We start from the raw sequence: 21,910 nt of genomic DNA, 5'->3' as shown, positions 1-21,910 counted from the left end.
AATAAAATTAATTGTACTTGTAGCCTGGCAACTATTATAATCCTGAAATTCATTCATCAAAATGCTTATTTAAAGTTAGAGGACAAAATAACTTGGTATTTTACCAAACATATAAAATATGTAAAATTGTCAATATAGCATACTAAATTTTAAATGTACGCCTAATAAAAGAGAAAGGGATGCAGTGCTTTGCTACATTATCACTAGATAAACAGGTCAGGAAAAAGTTAATTAGGAAAAAATTATGGAAGGAGAGGGAAGTAGTTCAGTTATGCTAGCTTGACTTTGACAACCTAAACATGTAGATGTGGTGAGGAATTCTGTTTCAGTTCAGTTAGAAAATAAAAGGCGAGTTAAACACCAACTCTAACAGATCATCAGTACAGCAGGTGTTTAATGAGCTAATAGCAGTGGTAGCTAATCTACCACATTGATCACTTATTAATAATCGCAAAATAAGCATCAAACCATAAAAACATAAAACTGTGATGGACTGAATATTAATTTTTTTGTAAGGATATTATTAGTACTATTGTTATTAAAAACAGGGCTGCACAGTGGCGCAGTTGGTAGAGCTGTTGCCTTGCAGCAAGAAGGTTCTGGGTTCAATTCCCGGCCTGGGGTCTTTCTGCATGGAGTTTGCATGTTCTCCCTGTGCATGCGTGGGTTTTCTCCGGGTACTCCGGTTTCCTCCCACAGTCCAAAAACATGACTGTCAGGTTAATTGGTCTCTCCAAATTGCCCCTAGGTGTGAGTGTGTGTGTGCATGGTTGTGTGTCCTGTGTGTCTCTGTGTTGCCCTGCGACAGACTGGCAACCTGTCCAGCGTGAACCCCGCCTCTCGCCCGAAACGTTGGCTGGAGATGGGCACCAGCACCCCTCCCGACCCCACTGAGGGAAAGAAAATGGATGGATGGATGGATGGTTATTAAAAACAATAGCAATAATAACAATATTAAATTATAATAACTTTATGTTATAATTTCTCAAGTTTCATTAAGTTTAAATTTGAACCTGTGAACAGCTGAGCAAAATAGGGTTAGGGCGACTCCCAGACCGAGCCAGTTAACCTTCACACCTAAAACTACTTTATTCCTTCACACCTAAAACTACTCCTATGAACAACGGCTGATAGCTGAAATTTAGAGGAACCGTGTGGGCCCTACACAAGAGTATTGTTTCTGAAAGTCTGCACCTGAACGGCCAGTCCAATCTCTGCTTGTGTGTCAACACAAACCTGTCCTCTGCTACCAACTGTTGAGAATAGAAATCCTGATCAATGAATCATAATTTGTATTGAAACATGGACCTTAAAATCAGCCAACAAAAGCAATCATCCATCCATCCATTTTCTTGCTCCCTTGTCCCTCAGTGGGGTCGGGAGGGTTGCTGGTGCCCATCTCCAGCTAACGTACCGGGCGAGAGGCGGGGTCACCCTGGACCAGTTTGTCGCAGGGCAACACAGAGACACGCAGGACAAACAACCATGCACACACATTCACTCACACCTAGGGACAATTTGGAGAGGCCAATTAACCTGACAGTTATGTTTTTGGACTGTGGGAGGAAACCGGAGTACCCGGAGAAAACCCACGCATGAACAGGGAGAACATGGAAACTCAAAAGCTTTCAGACTTTTCTTAAAAGCTGAAAGGAGACGCTTTTACCATTACATTCGAGAAGAGTTTCTAAAAAAGTCTGTGCAGCATCTGGGGAGAATGAGGAGGTTAGCTGATTATATGGAGTGAAGACACTCCCTAAAATTACACCATGTCTCTGTGGCCTGATAAGTTTCTCTTTTTTTCTGAAGAATGAGCCTCAGAGTCTAACAGAATCAAAAATGTAACTCTTTACATTGGGTCCTTTGTCTAACAACATGTAACTCTTTCTCGACCTTGGTAAAGCGTCTCAATAGTAATCTGAACTGTTGCACAAACAGTCAGGACACATCCCCCCACCCATATGGCCAAGGTGTTCACAAGCCTGTGAACACCTTAGGATTCCCCCAGAGGACGTGGTACAAGTGGCTGGGGAGAGGGAAGTCTGGATTCCCTCTCCCCTCTGGAATTTCAACAAAGTGGACAGCAACTTTGTTGCTCCACTTTAATTGGAGCAGAAGTCTTGGTCACCTTTACATCACTGACACCAGAGGCATCAGAAGAATCGCTGTCTTCAAAATAGGACTCTCCTAAGGTAAAGCCTTCAGACAGAAATATGTCTTCAGACAGAAATGAGTCTTCAGACGGATCTGTCTGAAGACTCTCACAGTAGCCCGTTGTATCATGAAGTCCATCAAATGAATCGTTTTTGGGGGGGTCATTTGAGACTACCAACGCCTTTTTAACGGCGCTGGTGTCAACACGGCAAACTTCCCCAGCCGGGGAAGGACGGAAAAGATACGAGTCAAATTCATCATATTCTACCTCGTCTTTATAACTGCCGATGTCAAAGGCTACAGAAGGGAGGAGTTTATTAAAAACTTTCCTCACTCCTGTAGTTATAAAATACCCTGCACCAAAAGTCAGGGGAAAAAATAATGTGGCAGCGATTTCTGCCATTCTCAAAATATACTCAAAAAACACACAACAAACACGACACTCAAGAGCTGCTTGAACATAAACTCCTGTTTTGACATGCAAGCATTTATAACCTCACATGTTCTTTGATCTATGTCATAGATCTATGTCATAGATGATGTCATAGGTACAATGAGTCTCTGTAGTTCTGGGGGAATGTCTTGCTTCTGATCGTTGCTATGGAAACGGTCAGATCAGTTCTGCATGAGCCAAACTATTAACCCTTTGCGGCGCCATGAGATTTTAAGGGTTAAACATTAAGTTTAGAATGACAAATATATATTAAAACCATTAATTTAAGTAGGATTTTTTTTATCATTTTATCAAGTTTAAAATTTTGAATCATACTTGACTTAAAATATCTTAAAAGTAAACTGAAATTGAACTTTGCTGCTGCTGTTGTTATAAAATGTGACAAGAAATTTTGCTTGCTTGGAGAAGAGCTACAAAGAATTAATTTTGGTTTAATAATTTTACACGTTATCATAAAAATAGAATAAAGAATGATCCCAAAGAAATGGTGCTGCTGCTCCATATTTGATGGAGCAGCCATCAGACAGCAGAAACCGATGCCAGAGAACTCTGGTGTGTTTTGTTTTGAGTTTTAGCTGAAATTGTGATTTGATTCTAACCGTATCAGAAGAACATTTGTTCTGCTTCTGGTGCAAAGTATAAAAGAAAAAAAGACCAGCAGCACAACGCTTACTTCGAGATATTTATTGCTGTATCACTGTCATCTTTTTCCTTGTTTACATAAAATGTAAATTAAGAGAGAGATCATCTCAAAGCAGAAAGGGGTACAGCATACGACACATCAAACATAGGTCCAGTGCAAAAACAAGGCAACAGAAGTTTTACTAACTACATAACTAAGAACATTAAAATTAAAAAGTGTCGGCCTTCGCCCAGAGCAAGAGAGAGAAAAAATGTGATTATTTAGGTCCAGTAACGAGATCTTGAGATGTGTTTAGTATATTCACTGTTCCTATCATTTCCTCATATTTTCTCTCTCTAACCATCTGCTATCAACCGCGTCTTTTCAAAACGTCCTCGACTCGATACTCCAACGTCCTTAGAAGCAAAATGTCTCGTAAAGATACAGACCAGAGCAGGGCCGTGCAGAGACCACTAAAGGGGCAGGTGCTCAAAAACAAAAAAAGGGCACATCTTACTGCATTCTAGGACAGAATATAAACAAAGCCACACAGCTTTCAGAGTTTAATAAACAATGATAAATTACAAAATTGTGAGATACACAATCAAAGCTAACGGACATCTCTGTATAGAGCATAACACTATGCCTATGTAAGATATTTTATTAGTAATTTCTTTCCTCAGGTCTATTTTGTTATAGGAAAGTATTGCAATATTCAAACCTGCAATTTAGCAAGATATGTAAATCAGAGCTGGACCACCAGACATATTTTGTCTTTACTGAATTACACTATTAAAAATATAAACAAGGGCACAATGTAACCTTTTAGTGGACTGTAATCTATAACAGAGCTGCCTGTTTGCTGCACTTGCAGTGGAGATGAAGACGGTCCATTCAGGAAAGCAGAGCTGCATCAAACTTTAACGGAACTGCAAAAAAACCGAAAAAAACAAAAGCAAAAATTGAATTGTTAATGCATATCACCATGAGAAAAGCCTGCTGAGTTTTCACAATACAACAAAATATTTCTGATGTGAGCAAATAAATGTTTATGTTTGGTAAAAATGTATTTAATTAAAAAAAAGTCTTTTAAACAAAACTTTTTTTTAAAAGGAATCAATACAATTCCAAATGTTTTGATTACAATTTTATTTTACTTAACTGAGGTTAGTTTTTTTCCCCCATTGAATAATTGGGAAACAAATTTAACTTCATACTCTGTGAACCAGACCCTAAACTTAAAGTCTGGGTTGAGTTTTTTTCCCCTTCATTAATGGCACTTTTATTACATTCATTATATCTATCATGGTAATTCAGGGTGAGTTATTTTTAATTCTAAATGAATATCCTTGTTGGACTATTATTTAAGTGTTATTCTCCTTCAAGATACATTTACATTTATAAAAAATAAATAAATAAATAAAAATTGACCAAAAGGGCACTTTGGGGGAAGGAGCAAAAAGGGCAGGTGCTCAAGCACCCGCAGCCCCCCCCGCCCCTGTATCAACTTTAATAAAACAGCATTTAAGTGTTAGCCGTTATTAGTCATTGTCAATTTACCATTCTCCAACTGTATTCAAAGGAACCAGCCTTCGATTGGAGAGTAAACCAGCTAGCAGCAGCTTTAGCCACAGTTAGGAAACATACACGTACACCGCTGCCTTTCAGTGGTGTGTTAGTGTGTTAAGTTTCACTAAAATCACTGACATCTTCCAACACTGTTGTTTAGAAAAGCATTTTAAATATTGACTTAAGCGCCATCTCCCAAATAATTTCCCTATTATGATGTGATTCATAATTTCTCCTTTTGTTTTGTTGTCCATCTTTCTCAACAGTAGCCGACCTAACAACCCATCATATCTGGGATGGTCTTGTTCCTCTGTCCATGGCAGGTTCAGTCAATCAGCTGTGGGACATCTGCTGCCTAGTCAAACTATCATGGGCCTCTTGATTTAAAAGGAGACAAACCAGTACAGAGCCTCCCTGCTTCTGCAAGTCACACTTCTTGGATGAACACTCACTACTGCAAGCAGCTGTTAGAAATGAAATCTTTGTGTATCTATTCTGTAGTTAATATAGTTAATATGTATCTATTAATAAATGAATTGATGTGTAGAGTTCTGTAAAAAGACTATTGTAAATAGCTTCTCTTGAGTAATCTACATATGTGCAACTTTTACATTTAAAATGCTTCTTTTTGTAAATTTTACACATCTGGCAACAAAGTATGTGGAGGAGAGGAAATGCTAAAATTAAAGCTGCCATTGTGGACCAAAGACATACGGTTTGTCGCTGTTTCTTTAAAACATCTATTTAATAATTATATTAAACACTGTACATGGTTACTACATTACACAAACATAATGACCACAGTTAACAATTTAAGTCATTGATAGAGAAAATTTATTTACGAAAGGCATATCAATTTTATTTCAACAGTATGTACTCAGGGTTTACAACTTTAGAAGACATCCATGTAGGATCCTTGGCGGGTGCCAGTCTGCAGTGAACTGGTGCCAGTCTGCAGTGAACTGGTGCCAGTCTGCAGTGAACTGGTGGATGACAGAGGCAATGGTATACTGTAGTGAGCAGTTTGAAGCAGAAGTCCCACCATGTGATCCACAGGGTTTTCCCACCTGAGCACAAACTTCATGCACTTTGTTTTCACAGGCACCACAGCAGAATCAAGTGTAACCTGTTAAAAGGGATATAAAGTTGTTATTCCTATGTTATCAATTTTCTACTGCCAAGTCTACAACCAAGGTTAGCTGGAGATGGGCACCAGCGCCTCTCCTGACCCCACTAAGGCTCAAGGGTGTAAAGAAAATGGATGGATGGATGGATGGATATATATATATATATAGATAGATAGATAGATAGATAGATAGATAGATAGATAGATAGATAGATAGATAGATAGATAGATAGATAGATAGATAGATCATCACATTTCTCCAATGAAACGTTAATATCTATCTATCTATCTATCTATCTATCTATCTATCTATCTATCTATCTATCTATCTATCTATCTATCTACACAGCGTCTTCCTCCTCATGTCTTGATCGTAGCAAGAGTTTAACTTCTCAAGACGTGATGGAGCAGCGGGTGTTTGTGGCTACAGGTAATGTCGCTACTGAACGGGTGGTGAAACTAGCGTAAGTGAGGAGGGTTTAATACGATCACGCATTTTCCATGACAGGTGGCAACCCCAGTCTATACTATAAAAATCTGATTAAGATTAGAGCCTAAATACATTCTATTTTCAAAACAGAAAGGTAATGTTAGCCAGCTAACAAATTACTATTGCTAGCTTAGGATATCAACTAACAGCTAGAAAAAACCAAAACACGTACCTTCGTAGTCAAACTGGTGTCAATCAGCGAGGAATTTGTCCAGTTTAGATTATGTATAGATAGTGGATGTTAAACAGATGTTGTTTGACGTCTTGTGAAAAGGGTCTATAAGGCTCTCTCCGAAGAGGACCACAGCGCAGGCATTCACAATGGAACTTACCAAGCTCCGCCCAGAAACGCCCCTCAAAAGTCTCACGTGACTGCATGTCTCACGTGACTGCATGTCTCACAAACAAATCCTCGCTGTGCTTAGTTTCTATGTGTAATTTCATTTCGACTGACTCTGCAGAGTATTTCTGAGTCGATTAGTGTAGCATTTCGGCCGGATTTTCAAAAAATATCATCCACGACAATAGACAGGGGAACCAACAAGTTCATGTCATCTTTTTTGGACGACATCAAGGTGTTTGAGCCATGCGATGCCTCCAAGATTGTGCGCGTCGCAGCTAAATGCTACCAGTCGATGAGGAAAACAGCAGATTCTCACACCCTCAGCATAAATATAGCCGTGGACAGGATCACTGACGCCTTGTTCTTGCAAGGCTGGGTAAGTGAAATTGATTTATGATTAAAGCAAGACATGTTTAAAGTATTGCTTTAAACATGTAAACAGAAAGTGAACCAGCTTATTATAGTTTTTTTTTCTTCTTTTAATTCCGATATTTGTTTGACTTGCAGTTGAGCTGTTCAGGAGAAAAACATCACATTATTTTGAGAAATATGTTTTCAAATGATTTATTTGCAACACAAAATGCTAATATTTCAACAGGGGGTGTTTGAGACCTACAGTCCATTAAGTCTCACCGCACCTTTCAGAAAACAGTAAAAACAAACTGACAGCAGTTGCCAGTAGTTTTTTAATATTTACATACAAACAATCTGAAGTCATTTTGACTTTCTCAAGTCGAATATTTCTTTCAGCATTCACTAAAAACCATCACTAAAATTCTGATTTCTACAACAGAAACATTTACAATCAGCTCTGGCATTCAACATAAGTGAAGATTATAAACATTTATTCTGTCACTGCAACAGGACAGATTACTAAAGGAGCCACGTTCTGCCCTGATTTATTGGTGCAGGGGCTGAAGAACGGATGGATGGTGTCTTTAAAACTGTCTGTGTAAGTAAAGATGACCAGTTTGGCCTCCACGTTGTAGAAGGACACCAGTCCTTTCTCGCAGTCTATATAGATGCCGACCCGCGACGGTCTGGTGGCGACTGTCAGGCTGGTGGCCGGATCCGTTCTGAAGGCGTAGTCGGTCCGATCCCGCAGGCTGAGGAACCAGTAGCCGTGGGCGGGGCTCACTGGGATTTTACCCTTTCTAATGACGGACCGGCTCGCTACGCCCAGGTCCCAGTCGGTTTTACTGCCGACATCCACCTGGAAGAGGACAGAGAGCGAAACATGACTGTTACATTTCAGGTGATCAGTTCTGCTTAAGCTAAAGCCAAGAACTGAAAAATTAATTAAAAACATTCAACATGAATGTGGTTAATTATATCTTGATTTTTATTTATTTTTTTTGCAGGTTTTGTAGCGTTTATGGTGATGCATTTTAAGATGTGAATCTTTTCCAGACTAAGAAAATACTGACGGTAGTTAAGGAAATCCTGACAGACTGCCTCTCAAAAGAGAAGAGGACGTTTTTGTGCAGGCTGAACAGATTCTACATGTTTTTTTCACATGAGAAGGTGAAATCTGTTTTAACTCAAAAGTTCAGAGGAGGTTCTGAGTTTTACTATGTAACTAAACATTTATTTAAGGAATAAAACCTCAATAAATGTAACTTAGGAGCTCAGATAAATTCCTAGGATGTAGTAAAGTTGTTGCAGGTTGATGGTCCGATTCTGCATGCATGGATTCTTTCTGGGTGCATCTTCCTGTAGAAATCTAAATATTTCCTATTCTATCCTTTTCTATTCTATTCTATTAAGTGCCATTAATTGGCTGTTACCCCCAAGAGCAGAGAAGACATAAGAAGGACTGGGGACGTTTCTACTGTCATGCCAAGATGTTTTCCATTAGTCATATTAAAGTATTTTCAGTGTTTGAATTATTAAAATAGACAGTTATGAGTGTTTATTGAGAGGATTTCAAGTATTTGCAGGTTATTAGTGGTTTAAATCTACTGCTGTATTCAGTGAATGTATTTGCCAGCCTTCCTACCTCCCAGTAATGGCGTCCTGAGGTGAATCCCTGATGGGCCATCACACACACCACGCGGTCAAACCGCTCTGGGTTGTCTGGAACCAGCTGATGGCGGTCGCCGCACTGGACCTGCTTCCCATCCGCTGAGATGATGAGGCGGGGGTGAGCTGTGCCGGGGTCCAGGGTGATGTCCTCTGCAAGAAGGACATCACCATTAATTCCTCTTTATAAAATACTAAATGGACTGCAAGTCTTTTACCAACCCTTACCTGCATATTCCTGAATCCTTCTTATCCCTGCAAGGAAAAATAAAAAGATTCATATTTACAGTATTAATAAATAATTCAGTAAAAGGTCAAAGGCTTACTTGCGATTGGCCGAGGGAGCGGCGGAGCTGGTGACGGTTGTTGTTTGGCTGTAAACAAAACAAGAAAAGACGAGTTGAATTTCCTTAAATATATAAACATATAATCCATGCATTTTATTTCTTAAGTAAAATATAACCTCCTAGAATGTAATTTAATAGATATAAACCTGTTATCTGCAAAAAAAGGTGCATATCTTTGGATTGGAAGCATGTTTACAGACGTAGCGCCACCCAGTGGATAAAGCAGTTACTGTTTAATTTGCCCATGGAAAAAATATTAGATATTATCAGAAGTGGGTAAAGTAAGGACTACGTCTGCATATTTTTATTCAAGTAATAAGTAGCTGTCCAAAAAATGAACTGATCAGAAAATACTCCTACTTTTTTTTAAGTAGATGCAACTAGTTACTACCCAACTCTGTATATTAGGAAATCCAAACATTTGAGAAAATGTTGGATCCTTTCATTCACTTTATTGATGATTTAGACTTAAAATAATGCTGAGTAATTCCTGTTGTTTTAAGAAGCCATGTTTTTTTGTTTTTTTTCATTTCTCCAAATTGGAATAGTTGGTCCCCCAAAATGGGCTTACAGGTTTATGTTACTGCCGTGTAGTAATTATGGAAGAAGCTTGTTCAGATAGGTACATGATTATATTTTCAAAGTGGGAAATCTCAATAAAAATATTTTGGTAAAAAGAAAAACAAAAATCAAAGAGAGAGTTTTCCAGGTAAATGTTTCCCTGGTTGTGAACCTACAGGCTTCTGGCAGGTTCTGCACGTCCAGCTGGAGACGTTCCACCATCTGACTGACGGTCCTGAGAATCCCTTCAGAGGTGGACTGAGACGACACGGACACGTTGGACCAGTCCTTCGCCTGTGGGGGCGAGGACAAGGCAGGGAATGTCTGTGGAAAGAAAATAGTTTCCATCGGTCAGTTGGCTGCAGCAGAAAGCATTCTGTAAATGTTTTTCTTCACAGAGGAAAAAAGGATCCAGAAAAACGACTGCAGGGCGTCCATGGTGGAATTTGAGTTATGCTGGGGTTCATACTGGTTTTGAAAGGTGCTGTGGTTTCCAGCACAAGTTTCATCACAAATAATATTTTCCTGATTAATGTTGTTTCTTTTCTTCACTGGCAAGAATTTTTGCAGCGTCAGAACCCCAGAGCATCACTGAGCCACCACCGTGCTTCACTATAGTCATGGAGTTCTTTTTAGGAAGGATACTAATTATTTTAATTCCTCCACATACAGCAGGTTTGTACAGCAGAAAATTAGGGCCACTGAAATTAAAAAAGGATTCTGATTTTTTTCTCTCAAAATTTGGACTATTTTCCCTCAAAATTCAAACTTTTTCCTTCAAAATTCAAACATTTCTTTCACTCAGAATTCTAACTTTTTCCCCCATCAAAATTCCAACTATTTTTCTCAAAATTTGGACTTTTTTTCCTCTGAGGTCTGATTTTTTATTTTTTTTTTACTTTGGAAAAAAGTCAGAATTAGAATTTTGAGGGGAAAAAAGCCAGAATCATTTACCAGCTGTTAGTCTTATTGATTACGTCTCTTCCTCATGCATGCCTTTATTTACCATCCATCTCCAATCAGTCGTAAACACCAAGATACTCAACCCATATTTTTCCTGTTCATTTTTTTTCCTCGTATATGTAAAACATTTCCTCACCTTAAAAAACTGCACATAATCTTCAGAAACAGCCAGCTGGCTCAGAGTTGCGCTCCTCATCTTCAGTGCAGCGATCTCCTCCTCCAGCTCTATCAGCAAACTCTGAGCTCTGCTCTCTGCTGTTAGGACAGTCGTCTCTATCACCTGTCGAAATAATAAAAACAGGCAGTTATGTAACCATCAGACATGTCTTTTTTATTATAATTAATCTGTCAGATTATTCACCTCCAAGATTCTGGATTGGCAGTGCTCCGCCGTAGAGATTAGCTTTGTCAGAGCACAAACGACTCCATCTGTCTCCATCTCCGCCGCAGCCTGAGTGAATCAGAAGTCTCCAGAAATTAGACTCAGGAGCAGCAAGTTAAACATATTTTTACTCAAGTAAAAGTGAAAAGTAGCCATCCAAGAATTTACTCAAATAAAAGTAGAAATGTATTTGGTAAAGAGGCAACTCAAGTACTGAGTAACTGATAAAATTATCATATTTAATACTTAAAAATTACATCATCAGACGGACCAAAATACAAAGTTACGTGAAAATTTTGGTATTTTGCAAAACAAAATGAAAACAATTCACCTAAATAACATAATTACTCAGGTAAAAGACAAAAAATATCCAAATCAGTTTCTTTTAATGTAAAACTTATGAAACTTTAACAAAAACTGCAGGTTTGTGTCTGTACACTGCAAAAACACAAAATCTTACAAAGTAATTTTGATCTAGTTTCTAGTGAAAATATCAGCTAGCTGTGGCACTTTGAGCTAAAGTCACGGTAAAGAAATCGTCGTTTGCATGCAGTAAGTAGCGGACCACCAGGGGGCGCTCATGGACCACCGGTGGCTAAACATACAAAGACTGAGGCCATTTGTACATTTTGTAAAGACAAAATTTTATTTTAGCGGATTTATTTATCTACTTAATACTAATCTGATTAGTTGTTCTAAAATATGAGACACTCAAGTAATAAAGTCGGCGAGTTCACCTTTATTTCCCGAATGGAGTTGCGTATTTCTTCCACTTTCCTCTCTCTCGCGCAGATGAGCTCCTTCAACTCCATCTCATGGATTCCTAACTGCGACTGGAGACAAGAGAGAAAGTTTAAAATAAAAAGAAAACCTTTTTTATGTTTATATAATCACAAAAAGAAATAATCCTACAGAGAAGTTGCACTGGATTTTTGAAGAGAGCTTCGGGTTTTTAAAAATTTACACTGAAAAAACAAAAATATTACCAATTATTTTATGTCTAGTTTCTAGTACGAATATCTGAGTACACTTGAAATAAAGGCAAAGCAACTTTTCAGCAAGATATAGGAGCTTGTTTTAAATAAATAATTCCTCAATATTGATGAAAAAGTACTGGTTCATTGGCAGATTATTTTATTTATGATACGTAAAATAAGTTAAATAATCTTCCAGTGGGACTAGTACTTTTTAAAATTAATTTTAAGAAGTTATTGACTTAAAACAAGCTCCTATATCTTGCTGAAAAGTTACATGTAAGTTAGTTTTGTCTTATTTCATGTCTACTAAGATGTATGTAGTAGAAAGCAGATCAAAAATACTTGGTAACATTTCGTTGTTTTGCAGTGTAATCAATTTAGATTTAAAGTTGTGCATTTGTAAAGCCTTATTGTTTGATACCGAGTTAGAAATCAGCATCTAACACACACACCACACCACACACACGCACACACACACACACGAACACACACCTTCTTAATGTGCCACTCTCTTTGAGCCGGGGCGACGCTGTGTCCTCGGTGGTCTGCCGTCTCCACACACACACTGCACACACACACGTTGTCAGTGCGGCAGAAGAACTCCAGGTCTCTCATGTGGATGGGACACAGCGGCAGGTTGGAATGGCCGTCAGGGAAACACTGAGCAGCGCTGCGCCTTTATTTGGAGACAAAACACTTCATGACTCATAAATTCTCTGAAATCAGAGAAAACTGAAAGGTCACTGCAAAAACACAAAATCTTAACAAGTCATTTATATCTTGTTTCTAGTCCAAATATCTTAGTACAGTTGAAATAACTTACAAGTTACTTTTCATGGAAATATATGAGCTTCTTTTAAGTCAATAATTCCTTACTATTGATGAGAAAGTCCTAGTTTCACTGGCAGATTATTTACATTTTTCCCATGTTACAAATTAAATAATCTCCCGGTGGAACTAGAACTGGGTTGCTAGGTGACGGGCTGGGCTTGGCTGGCGTTGCTAGGTAACAGCACCAGTGGAACTAATACTTTTTTATCAATATTATGGAATTATTTACGGAAAGCAGAAAAGCTACATTGCCTTATTTCATGTATACCAAGATACTTCCTCTAGAAACTAGACCAACAGTACCTGGTAAGATTTTGTGTTTTTGCAGTGTATGGAAATAATTCAGTTTTTATGGAACTGCAGCATCTGACAGTGAATTGTAAACATAATTTTACCCCTCTTTTATGTTTTTTTTTACTACAACAGCCCTAATGTGCCATTGTGCAGAAGAGATATTTGGGGGGGTTTTCCCCTCAAAATGTATAAAGTTTTTCTAGCAAATGTTTTACTTAATAAAGAAAACAATCAAAAATTATTGATATTGATTAAATAATTACATTGTGGTACATTATTCTACCAGATCATCCAGACCAACGTTAACATCTGCTTTTTAACACCTGTTTCTTTTATTTTTGTAATTTCAGCTGTTTCAAAGAGAGAGTAACATAGAGGAAGGTTCCAGAAAGGGATAAATCACATGCGGGGTACCCCAGGGTTCAATCCTAGGTCCCCTTATTTAATATATGCTCCCATTAGCTCAGGTTATAAGCTGTAAGTGATGGACTCTGACCTGAACCTTCAAAGCCACATAAAGACAGTCACAAAGTCAGCCTTATATCACCTGAAGAACATTTTCAGGATTAGATCGAGATCTAGAGAAACTCACACATGCTCTTATCTTTAGTCGCATTGATTACTGCAACAGTGTCTTCACAGGTCTGCCTAAAAAAATCAATCAGATCCAGAATGCTGCTGCTGGCGTTCTGACCAAAACCAGGAAGATAGAGCACATAACACCAGTTCTGAATCCTTACACTGTAGCTCAGAGAACAGACTTTTATATATTTCTGTTATTTTACTGTACAGCTTAGCACCACAATATAGAAAAGATCTGCTGTTGTCATAGCAACCTTCCAGACCTCTCAGGTGTTTTGGTTCTGGTTCTGCTCTGCAACCAAACACAGAGAAGCAGCATTCAGCTTCTATGCACCATAAATCTTGAACAAATTTCCAGAAAACTGCAAAACAGCCGAAACACTGACTTCCTTTAAATCTAGACTAAAACCCAGCTCTTTTACAGTTGCTTTTAAAACAAAACATCATAAATGAAACATTTAATGATGGCACTGGACTAAATTAAATGTTTCAATTGCTGACTGTATGCTTTATGACTTTGTATTTTTGTGTTTTTATGATGTAAATGTCTTGTTACTGAAATGTGCAATACAAATAAAATTTGATTTGATAATGGGAGCAAACAGGTAATGTCTTTGTACCACCTCAGCATTGATCTCTCTGGAGGTGTGACTGAGTTACCTGAGAGAAGGGGAGTAGGGTGGCGGTGGGTCGTGGTTGTTCTGCATCTGGAAGCCCTGGTGAGGCGAAGGCGGCGTCAGCCCCTGGAAACGTGCCATCATTTCTACCAGGAGACGTTCTGGCATCTCCCCCGGTCTCGCTGGCGGAGACGGGCCTGAATGTTGGGCCCGCAAGCTGAGATAGTCCCCTCCTCCTCCGGCTCCCCCAGCAGACTGTGACATCTGCTTGAACTGTTCGGTGATTTCCTTCAAGGTTCGGTTTATCTGGAGCTCTGGCCGCTTGCTGAAGGACTCCTTGCACAGCGGACACTGGTAAACCTTGGCAGCCTGGCCTCTTGCTCTGCTGTCCCAGTAGGAAGAGAGGCAGGACTGGCAGAAGCTGTGGCCACACGGGGTGGAGACTGGGTTGTTGAACATTTCCAGACATATGGAGCAGGTGAACTGGTCTTCAGAGAGAAAAGCAGAGGGAAGAGCCATGGCCGCTTTTCCTGAATAAAAGACTAAACAAGCAAACATAAACAGGATGAATCATTTAAATGTATTTCACATGTGGGGGACCTCTAGGTTCAATCCTAGGACCCCTTATCTTTAATATCTACATGTTCCCACTATCTCAGACAATAACATTAGCTACCATAGCTACGCAGGTGATAAATGTCAGAATCTGGGTTGTTTTATGTTGTTTTGATTATAGTTTATTATTATTATTATTATTATATGCTTCTTAGTCTCTTTCTTTGATTAGATCAGTGGTTCTTAACCTTTTTTGAGGTACCGAACCCCCCAGTTGCATATCCGCATTCACTGAACCCTTCTTATTCCACCCCCGACACACAAAATACTTTGCGGTATTCTGATTCAGTAATGTAATTATATTAGCTGTGTAACCACCCCCACGCGACTAAGGAGCAGATTTAGACTATAGAATTTATTAAAAACTGTGAGCTTTGCTGAAGTATTTAAAGACAAAAGTTCAAATCCATGCTGAGAGTGGAGCTCCTTCAATCAGGGCTCCTCCGCAGCTCTGATTGGCTAAGCAATGTAACGTGATCCTCTGCAGCAAGTGATGGCAAAGCGGGGCGTCATCACGACTTTACACAAGTGTGTCTTTATCTCCGCGGCAGAGGCTCCGCCGAACCCCTGAGACCGACTCATCGAACCCCTGGGGTTCGATCGAACCCAGGTTAAGAACCACTGGATTAGATGAACCTAGTTCGGTTTTGTCTTAGTTTATTATGTTTATTTCTTCCTTGCGTCTAATTATTCCTTGTTACTCCCTCGCCCCATATGCCACTTTCTCTCTTTCCCCTCACACCTGCAACCCGTTAGCTAATCTCATTATTTTTTTCTCATTCCTCCTCGTTGGTTTCTCCTGTTTTTATCCCATTTTCCCCATTTTGCTCCTTGTGCCTCTGTTTGTTCCTGATGTTTTTGTTCTCCTCTGGCTCCCTGTGCTCACATGGGTTTATGTTTTTATTTTTTAAATAAATCATCATCCACTCAACGAATCTGCTGCTCTGCATTTGGGTTTTCTTTAATGAACTCATCACCTATTATGTGTTGCATTTTGAGATATTTTAACAGGTTCTATTTAGGTGTATTCTTCAGTAATCAAACCTGTATGTGAGGGGTCAAATTAAACAAAAAAGATGTTAATAACGAGGTTGGATAGTTTTTTTTTCTTTTATAAATCATCATTTGAAACTTATTTTTGTCTTTGTCTGATATAAACAGTTTGTATGTGTTGTAGTTAAAGGTTGGGCAGGTTTTTGCACAGCATTCAGGTTCTGAGTTTGACTTTAGGTCTCTGCACGTGTGATGTTTTTCTCCGAGTTTTTTGCACGTTAGGTTATTGGCCTCTCTGCATGTGTAGACCAGTACAGGCAGTGGCTAGATTGAAGAAATCTGTAATTCGGCAAATTTTTACAGTGCACTGTAACTCAGGAAACATCTTTGGAATGACTTTTTCAGTCAGACTGCTTAAACCTTTTTCCTAACTTCATAAGGATGTCTACTTTTATCATATTACAAAACTGCTTCAGTTCATTATTTCCTGCTCTCACTGTCGGCAAAACATTTTGGCCAAGCCGGCGTCCGGATGTTTTGGATGGTATAAAACAGAGTAAAAATAATGAAGGACGTTTCAAACATTCTTGCTCTAATCTGCAGCCTCATTAACTCCTTTGTTTTCATCTTTAAAACTCGTGTCTTTGTGACGTCATGCAGGCTATTTTGGTCTCCGCCTGATAACATCTGCAGTCGTTGCTGTCACTAACGTCACTGGTTAGTCGGCTATCAGATGCCTGAGATCCTAAAAAAAGCCTCACAGTCACATGCACAAACTCCTGGTGCCCAGATGTGGCTTTATGAATTACATAAATCTGTAATTATAGAGTTAGAGATTTCCACTTCAAATGAACAAACAAACACGAATACTGGGCCTGTCGCAATGAGCAAAAAATCAATTAATAGCATGATACATTAAAATGAGTGCAATAATTCCCATTTGCATGGATTATCTTTTTTCTCTTTTCTCTATTTCTACCAAAAACTGGATGACAAAAGTCTTCAGTCTGCTGCTTGGGCCTTTTTTGAAGTACAGTTTTGTTTACAGAGACTTCATAATTCATTTTATTTGTTGTTTATTTATTTTGGATATTTAAAATGTCTTCCAGTTCCAGTGTTAAATGTTCATTAGACTTTAAATTTATTAAATTCAGAATGTGTGGCATGTTGTGTGGAACCAGCTGCAGCTTAGCAAAGAGCAACTGGGAACGGGTTAGGATGAGAGTGATTGACAGCGCAAAGACCCTCCTCCTGGCTCTGATTGGTTGATTGATGAAAAAGTGCTTATTTAATTGACAGATTACTTCACTTATAACAAGACATGTTTCTAATGTTATAAGTGAAATAATCTGCTAGTGAAACTGTTACTTCTTTAAATCAATATTAAGGAATTATTTATTTAAAACAAGCTCATATTTCTAGTTGAAAAGTTACTTGTAAGTTAACTTTCTATTTTTCTAGTGTACTGAGATATCTGCACTCGAAACTAGAGCAGTGGTGTCGAAACGTTTTGCCCTGGGGCCAAAACTGGTAAATTTAAACAGGCAGGACACTTTTTCACTAAATTAACAATGCAAAAATTTGTTTGTGCTTTTTTAATATATATTTTTTGTTCTACCTGCTTAACAATAAACTAAATTTTTATGAAAGTTGTATATAAACACCCAAAACATAAAAGAGCATCAGGCTATTTATTGCCTTATTAAAAGAAAAATGGACAATTCACAAATTTCTTTGGGTCACTGGTCAAATAGTTACCATTCTTGATTTGCTGTCTGGGACCGAACAAAATCATCTCATGGGCCACAGATAGCCCCCGGGCCACACTTTGGACACCCCTGAGCTGGACCAATATGATAAGATTTTGTGTTTTTGCAGTGTACAGTTAGCACACTTATTGATATCTTAGACTCTCGTATTAGAGAATACATTCTATGTTCTCATTATATTACATTTTTCTGTGTTTATTTGTACTTTTAGGCACAGTATTGATTCAAATAGAGGCTTTTTTTCAAACGTTCTCTCCCAGGAGGAACTAACAGTTGAACCAGTAAGACCAGCTGCAGTGCAGGTAGCACCTGTTGGCCTGTGACGACGCTCAGGCTTCAGGTATGCAGCGCAGACTCAGATGTGAGCTGCACTGATTGTTCATGCTTCTGTAACATGACTCAACACTTTCAGCGACTACAACGTGCAAAGAAACATGTTAACTCTGTACAAAAACATAAATCAGTCCAGCTGGAGAGCCAGTCTGAACGGAAAACTGATTTTATCTGAAGCTGCTAACCTTGATTGTGTTTGGAAACGTCACAAAGATAAATAATCTAAACATGAATAGGCAAAAAAAAAAAAAGAATCCACCCACAGAGCTCAGTCCAAAGGATTCACCACACTGTAAAAACACAAAATCTTAAGTATTTTTGGTCTAGTTTCTACTGTAGATGTCTTAGTACACGTTAGTTTTTAAATAATACAAAACTTAACTTTAAGATAAATTTTCAGGAAGATAAAAAAAAACTTGTTTCACTAATTCCTTAAAAAAGTCCTAGTTCAACTGACAGATTGTCACTTATAAAAAGACACTGATAAAAAGACATTTTTCCATCTTAATAAGAGATCAATAAGGGATTATAGATCTAAAACAACCTGCTATATCTTCCTGACATGTTACTTCTACATTGGTTTATCTCTTTTCAAATGCACTAAGATGTTTAAACTGGAAACTATACAAAAATATTTAGTCAGATTTCATGCTTTTGCAGTGGAAATTATATTTTTTGTGCTTTTGGTTTCACAGAACATTATTTTACTGTAAAAATAAAAACTAAAGATATAATTTGACTGTTTTTTTAACTGAACACTCAACCTGCTGCATTCATAGCTACTAGATGTAGATACAACACTGAGTTGTGAAAATGACAATTTTACTGTGGAAAATAAATAAAAACACAGCTCAACTTTGTCTAAAGAAATATTGAAAATGAATTCAATAAAACGTTACGCTTAAAATCTCCCACATAACTTTCCTTTAATTAAAGATTCCTGGTCATTAGTTTCAGCTGGTCAACAATTAAGGTAATTATCTGCCATTTAATTCCTTTACTTTGATTTTATGGGAGACTTAGTAGAAATGTGATCTGTTCAATAACATAAAACACGCAGAGCATTAAGAGAGTAAACATTCCCACCTGTTCGCTCCAACTGTATCTCTGTCATTCAGTACAGTTTATTTTACATAACCTCTGTTTATCTGCCCCACTAACAGAAAAGCTCAGATCATGTGGCTACAACTCCAGCTTGTTAAGTTTGTCTTACCTTTTCTTGACGACTAAAAACGTCAGATTTTCCTGCCGTTCAGTGGCCGTAAACGATAAAGCTGGGCTCCAAAGTGTTCTGAATGACAACTTTACCTTTATCCCCTCATGTCATTCTTCTCCTTCAGCGTGTGTTTAACCACTCCCTTCACCTGCTGAACGGATCCAGCCCAACCTGCTGGACAGGTGCGACGACTCCACGGTGCAGGTATGTGGTTTTCCAAACACTCTCTTATCCATCTGCCTTCTGCATCCTAGCAAAGAAGGGACAGACAGACACAGTTTGTTGCTTTTACAGTCATGGCAAACTCAGTCTGAACACGATATTTCAAATATATTGTATTATTTTGTCGTATTTTGAAAGCTATGTTCTGTAAATATATGGAATTATATACTGATATTATACAATATATATTCATGTAATGCAGAGGTTCCCAAACTGTGGGGCGCGCCCCCTACGGGGGGCGCCGTGCCTTTGCAGGGGGGGCGCGGGAAGCCATCTGGATGAAAAAAAAAACCTGTAAGCTGTTTTTTTTGTTTGACCTTAGAATGGCCAACTCTGTTATTCCTATGTCAATTTGATACAGTAGGGGCTTCCACACTTCCCATATCTATATCCTCTATCTCTTTTATCAGCAGTTAAAACTGTTTAATCTATTTTTAACATGTCGTAACCTGTTTTCCACCTTTAAAATGTTTGGAAACCACTGGGGGGGCCTAGGAGAAAAAGTTTGGGAACCACTGATGTAATGTATTGCAAAATATACAAATGGCTGCCACTTTCCATATATTGCAATACATTAAAAACAAATATAGATGTATGTATGTTTTGATATCCCATAATTTTAATTTTTAAATATTCACCATCATGTATTATGATTTATGAGGGAAAATGTAATGGTAATACATGTAAACATATAATCTCAAACACAGAATATATGTAAAGATTTATGAGCAATATATGGTAGAATATATTGAAAATATATTGAAATGTGTGTGATATATTCATAAAAAATGACAAGAGAAATAAAAAAGAAACAGAGATGGAAAAGTTAAAAAAGACAGATAAAGTGAAAACACCCAGGAAGTCTGCTTCCTGCAAAAGAGAGAGAATACAGAGAACTGAGAAACCAGTGACACATACATGATACAGATTAATACAAGATGTCTTCACCTCAGCTGAAACTTGCTGTACAAACACAAGTTCCAGTGTTTAATTATTTTTGCGCAAAGGTTCCCACCTTTATGTTGAAGAACAAACTGAACAATCTGCTACTGTATGGAACCACAATGCTAACAATAAGCATCACAATTAGTACTGAGATTATAAATTAGATCGTTTATTTTGTATTTAGAGGTTTCCTGTTTAAAGGTCTTTGTATTTGTGGCTTGAATGATTTAACTCTAGATGACCTCATTCGCATAAAATCACAAAAGACTTATTAGGACATAAGTGACTCACCATTCAATGAATGTAAGGTTGTGTGGTATTTCTTTATCACAAAATATTAGAGCTGGGATTTGTTTTTCATAGTTCCATAGTCCCCACCTAAACATTGTTTTGAACTCTTTTTCTGTTCAGGTGGGGCCACACCTGCTTACGGGACAATATGAAACATTTACAGGTTACACGGCGCATTTGTCATAAAGAGTCACCATTACCAAAGTCACTATGAGTCAAATTCACAAAATGTTACTCTCAACTGTCACCATGTTGAGGAGGGTGACCAGATGTCCCCGTTTTCCGGGGACAGTTCCCGTTTTAGGTGACCTGTCCCCGCCGGCTGAAGCCGTCCCCGATTTTAGCGTTTTATGAATGAGAAAAAAAAGTTTCCTATAGATCGTTATTATAGTAGCCAGAGATTTCTTATGGCAGGGAGTAGAAAGTGTGAGTGAGCGTGTTGCGTGCAGCAACAACAGTTACGGTAGCTGCTCGCGCTACTGTTAGCGTGGCAGAGAAGAAGACGAGCAGCAGAGCCAACCGCCATTAACTACCATAACATGATAACTGGAAGCATTTGCTCAGATTAAACGACTTATAGTCATATTAACCAGGCATATCAAACTAAAAACGGATACTACTAAGAGCACATGAAAACAGAAGTAAACTAACCAAATATAATTACACAATAAATGCTCACGTTTGGAAAGCTATATGGAGCATGCTAATATCAACAGTCTAATAACAAATATCAACACACAAGATGAAACTAGCTTAGTACAATGAACAAATAAAGAGTTACTTTATAGTCAGTAACGCACAAGAACAACAAATTAAACCATCGGCACCACTCAGGGACACGTTCCTCTGCCACTTCTAAAGTGGAAAAAAACAACAACAACTCACCACTAGGTGGCGATCTTAGACTGCTTAGGCTCAAAACAAAGTTCACAGCACAATGTAGCACATGACATGTTAATGCTCAGCAACAAACCTGAGCCTTTATAACTGAGTCATTCACAAAGCAAAGTATTTTCATCCTGTTTGTACTGAACAAACAATGGATTCCATCCATTTCACTGACTATTAAAACTTTTGACATAAATCTTTGTTTCTGGGTCACTTTGGGAGGCAGCTGTGCTGATCTGGTCTCATACCTGTTGTTGATGTTTGGAGGTGAAGTTTAGGCTGGTCTAATATTTAAGGTTGATAA

At 38.3% G+C, this 21,910-nt stretch overlaps 1 protein-coding gene across 3 annotated transcripts; it reads right to left on the bottom strand.

Moving 5' to 3' along the window:
* Positions 1-7,306: 7,306 nt before the first annotated feature.
* Positions 7,307-21,672, bottom strand: LOC103470724 (E3 ubiquitin-protein ligase TRIM39). 3 transcript variants are annotated; one of them, XM_081610798.1, is made up of 12 exons: positions 21,604-21,672; positions 19,409-19,510; positions 14,378-14,876; positions 12,503-12,686; positions 11,771-11,866; positions 11,013-11,102; positions 10,788-10,931; positions 9,865-10,012; positions 9,107-9,154; positions 9,009-9,035; positions 8,758-8,933; positions 7,307-7,971 (listed from the first exon to the last, which is right to left on the bottom strand). In XM_081610798.1, the coding sequence occupies exons 2-12, from the start codon at positions 19,494-19,496 to the stop codon at positions 7,603-7,605; spliced, it is 1,869 nt and encodes a 622-aa protein (XP_081466924.1). In that variant the 5' UTR covers positions 19,497-19,510; positions 21,604-21,672; the 3' UTR covers positions 7,307-7,602. The 3 variants fall into 3 exon arrangements, with proteins under 3 accessions (XP_081466924.1, XP_008417590.2, XP_008417580.2); XM_008419368.3 differs by lacking the exon at positions 21,604-21,672 and having other exon boundaries at positions 19,353-19,504; XM_008419358.3 differs by lacking the exons at positions 19,409-19,510; positions 21,604-21,672 and adding an exon at positions 19,258-19,359.
* Positions 21,673-21,910: the final 238 nt, after the last annotated feature.

Source organism: Poecilia reticulata, chromosome 1 (assembly GCF_904066995.2).
Source record: "Poecilia reticulata chromosome 1, P_reticulata-male-v2, whole genome shotgun sequence".
NCBI classification, from domain to species: Eukaryota; Metazoa; Chordata; class Actinopteri; order Cyprinodontiformes; family Poeciliidae; genus Poecilia; species Poecilia reticulata.
This window is presented reverse-complemented; position numbering and strand designations above follow the sequence as displayed.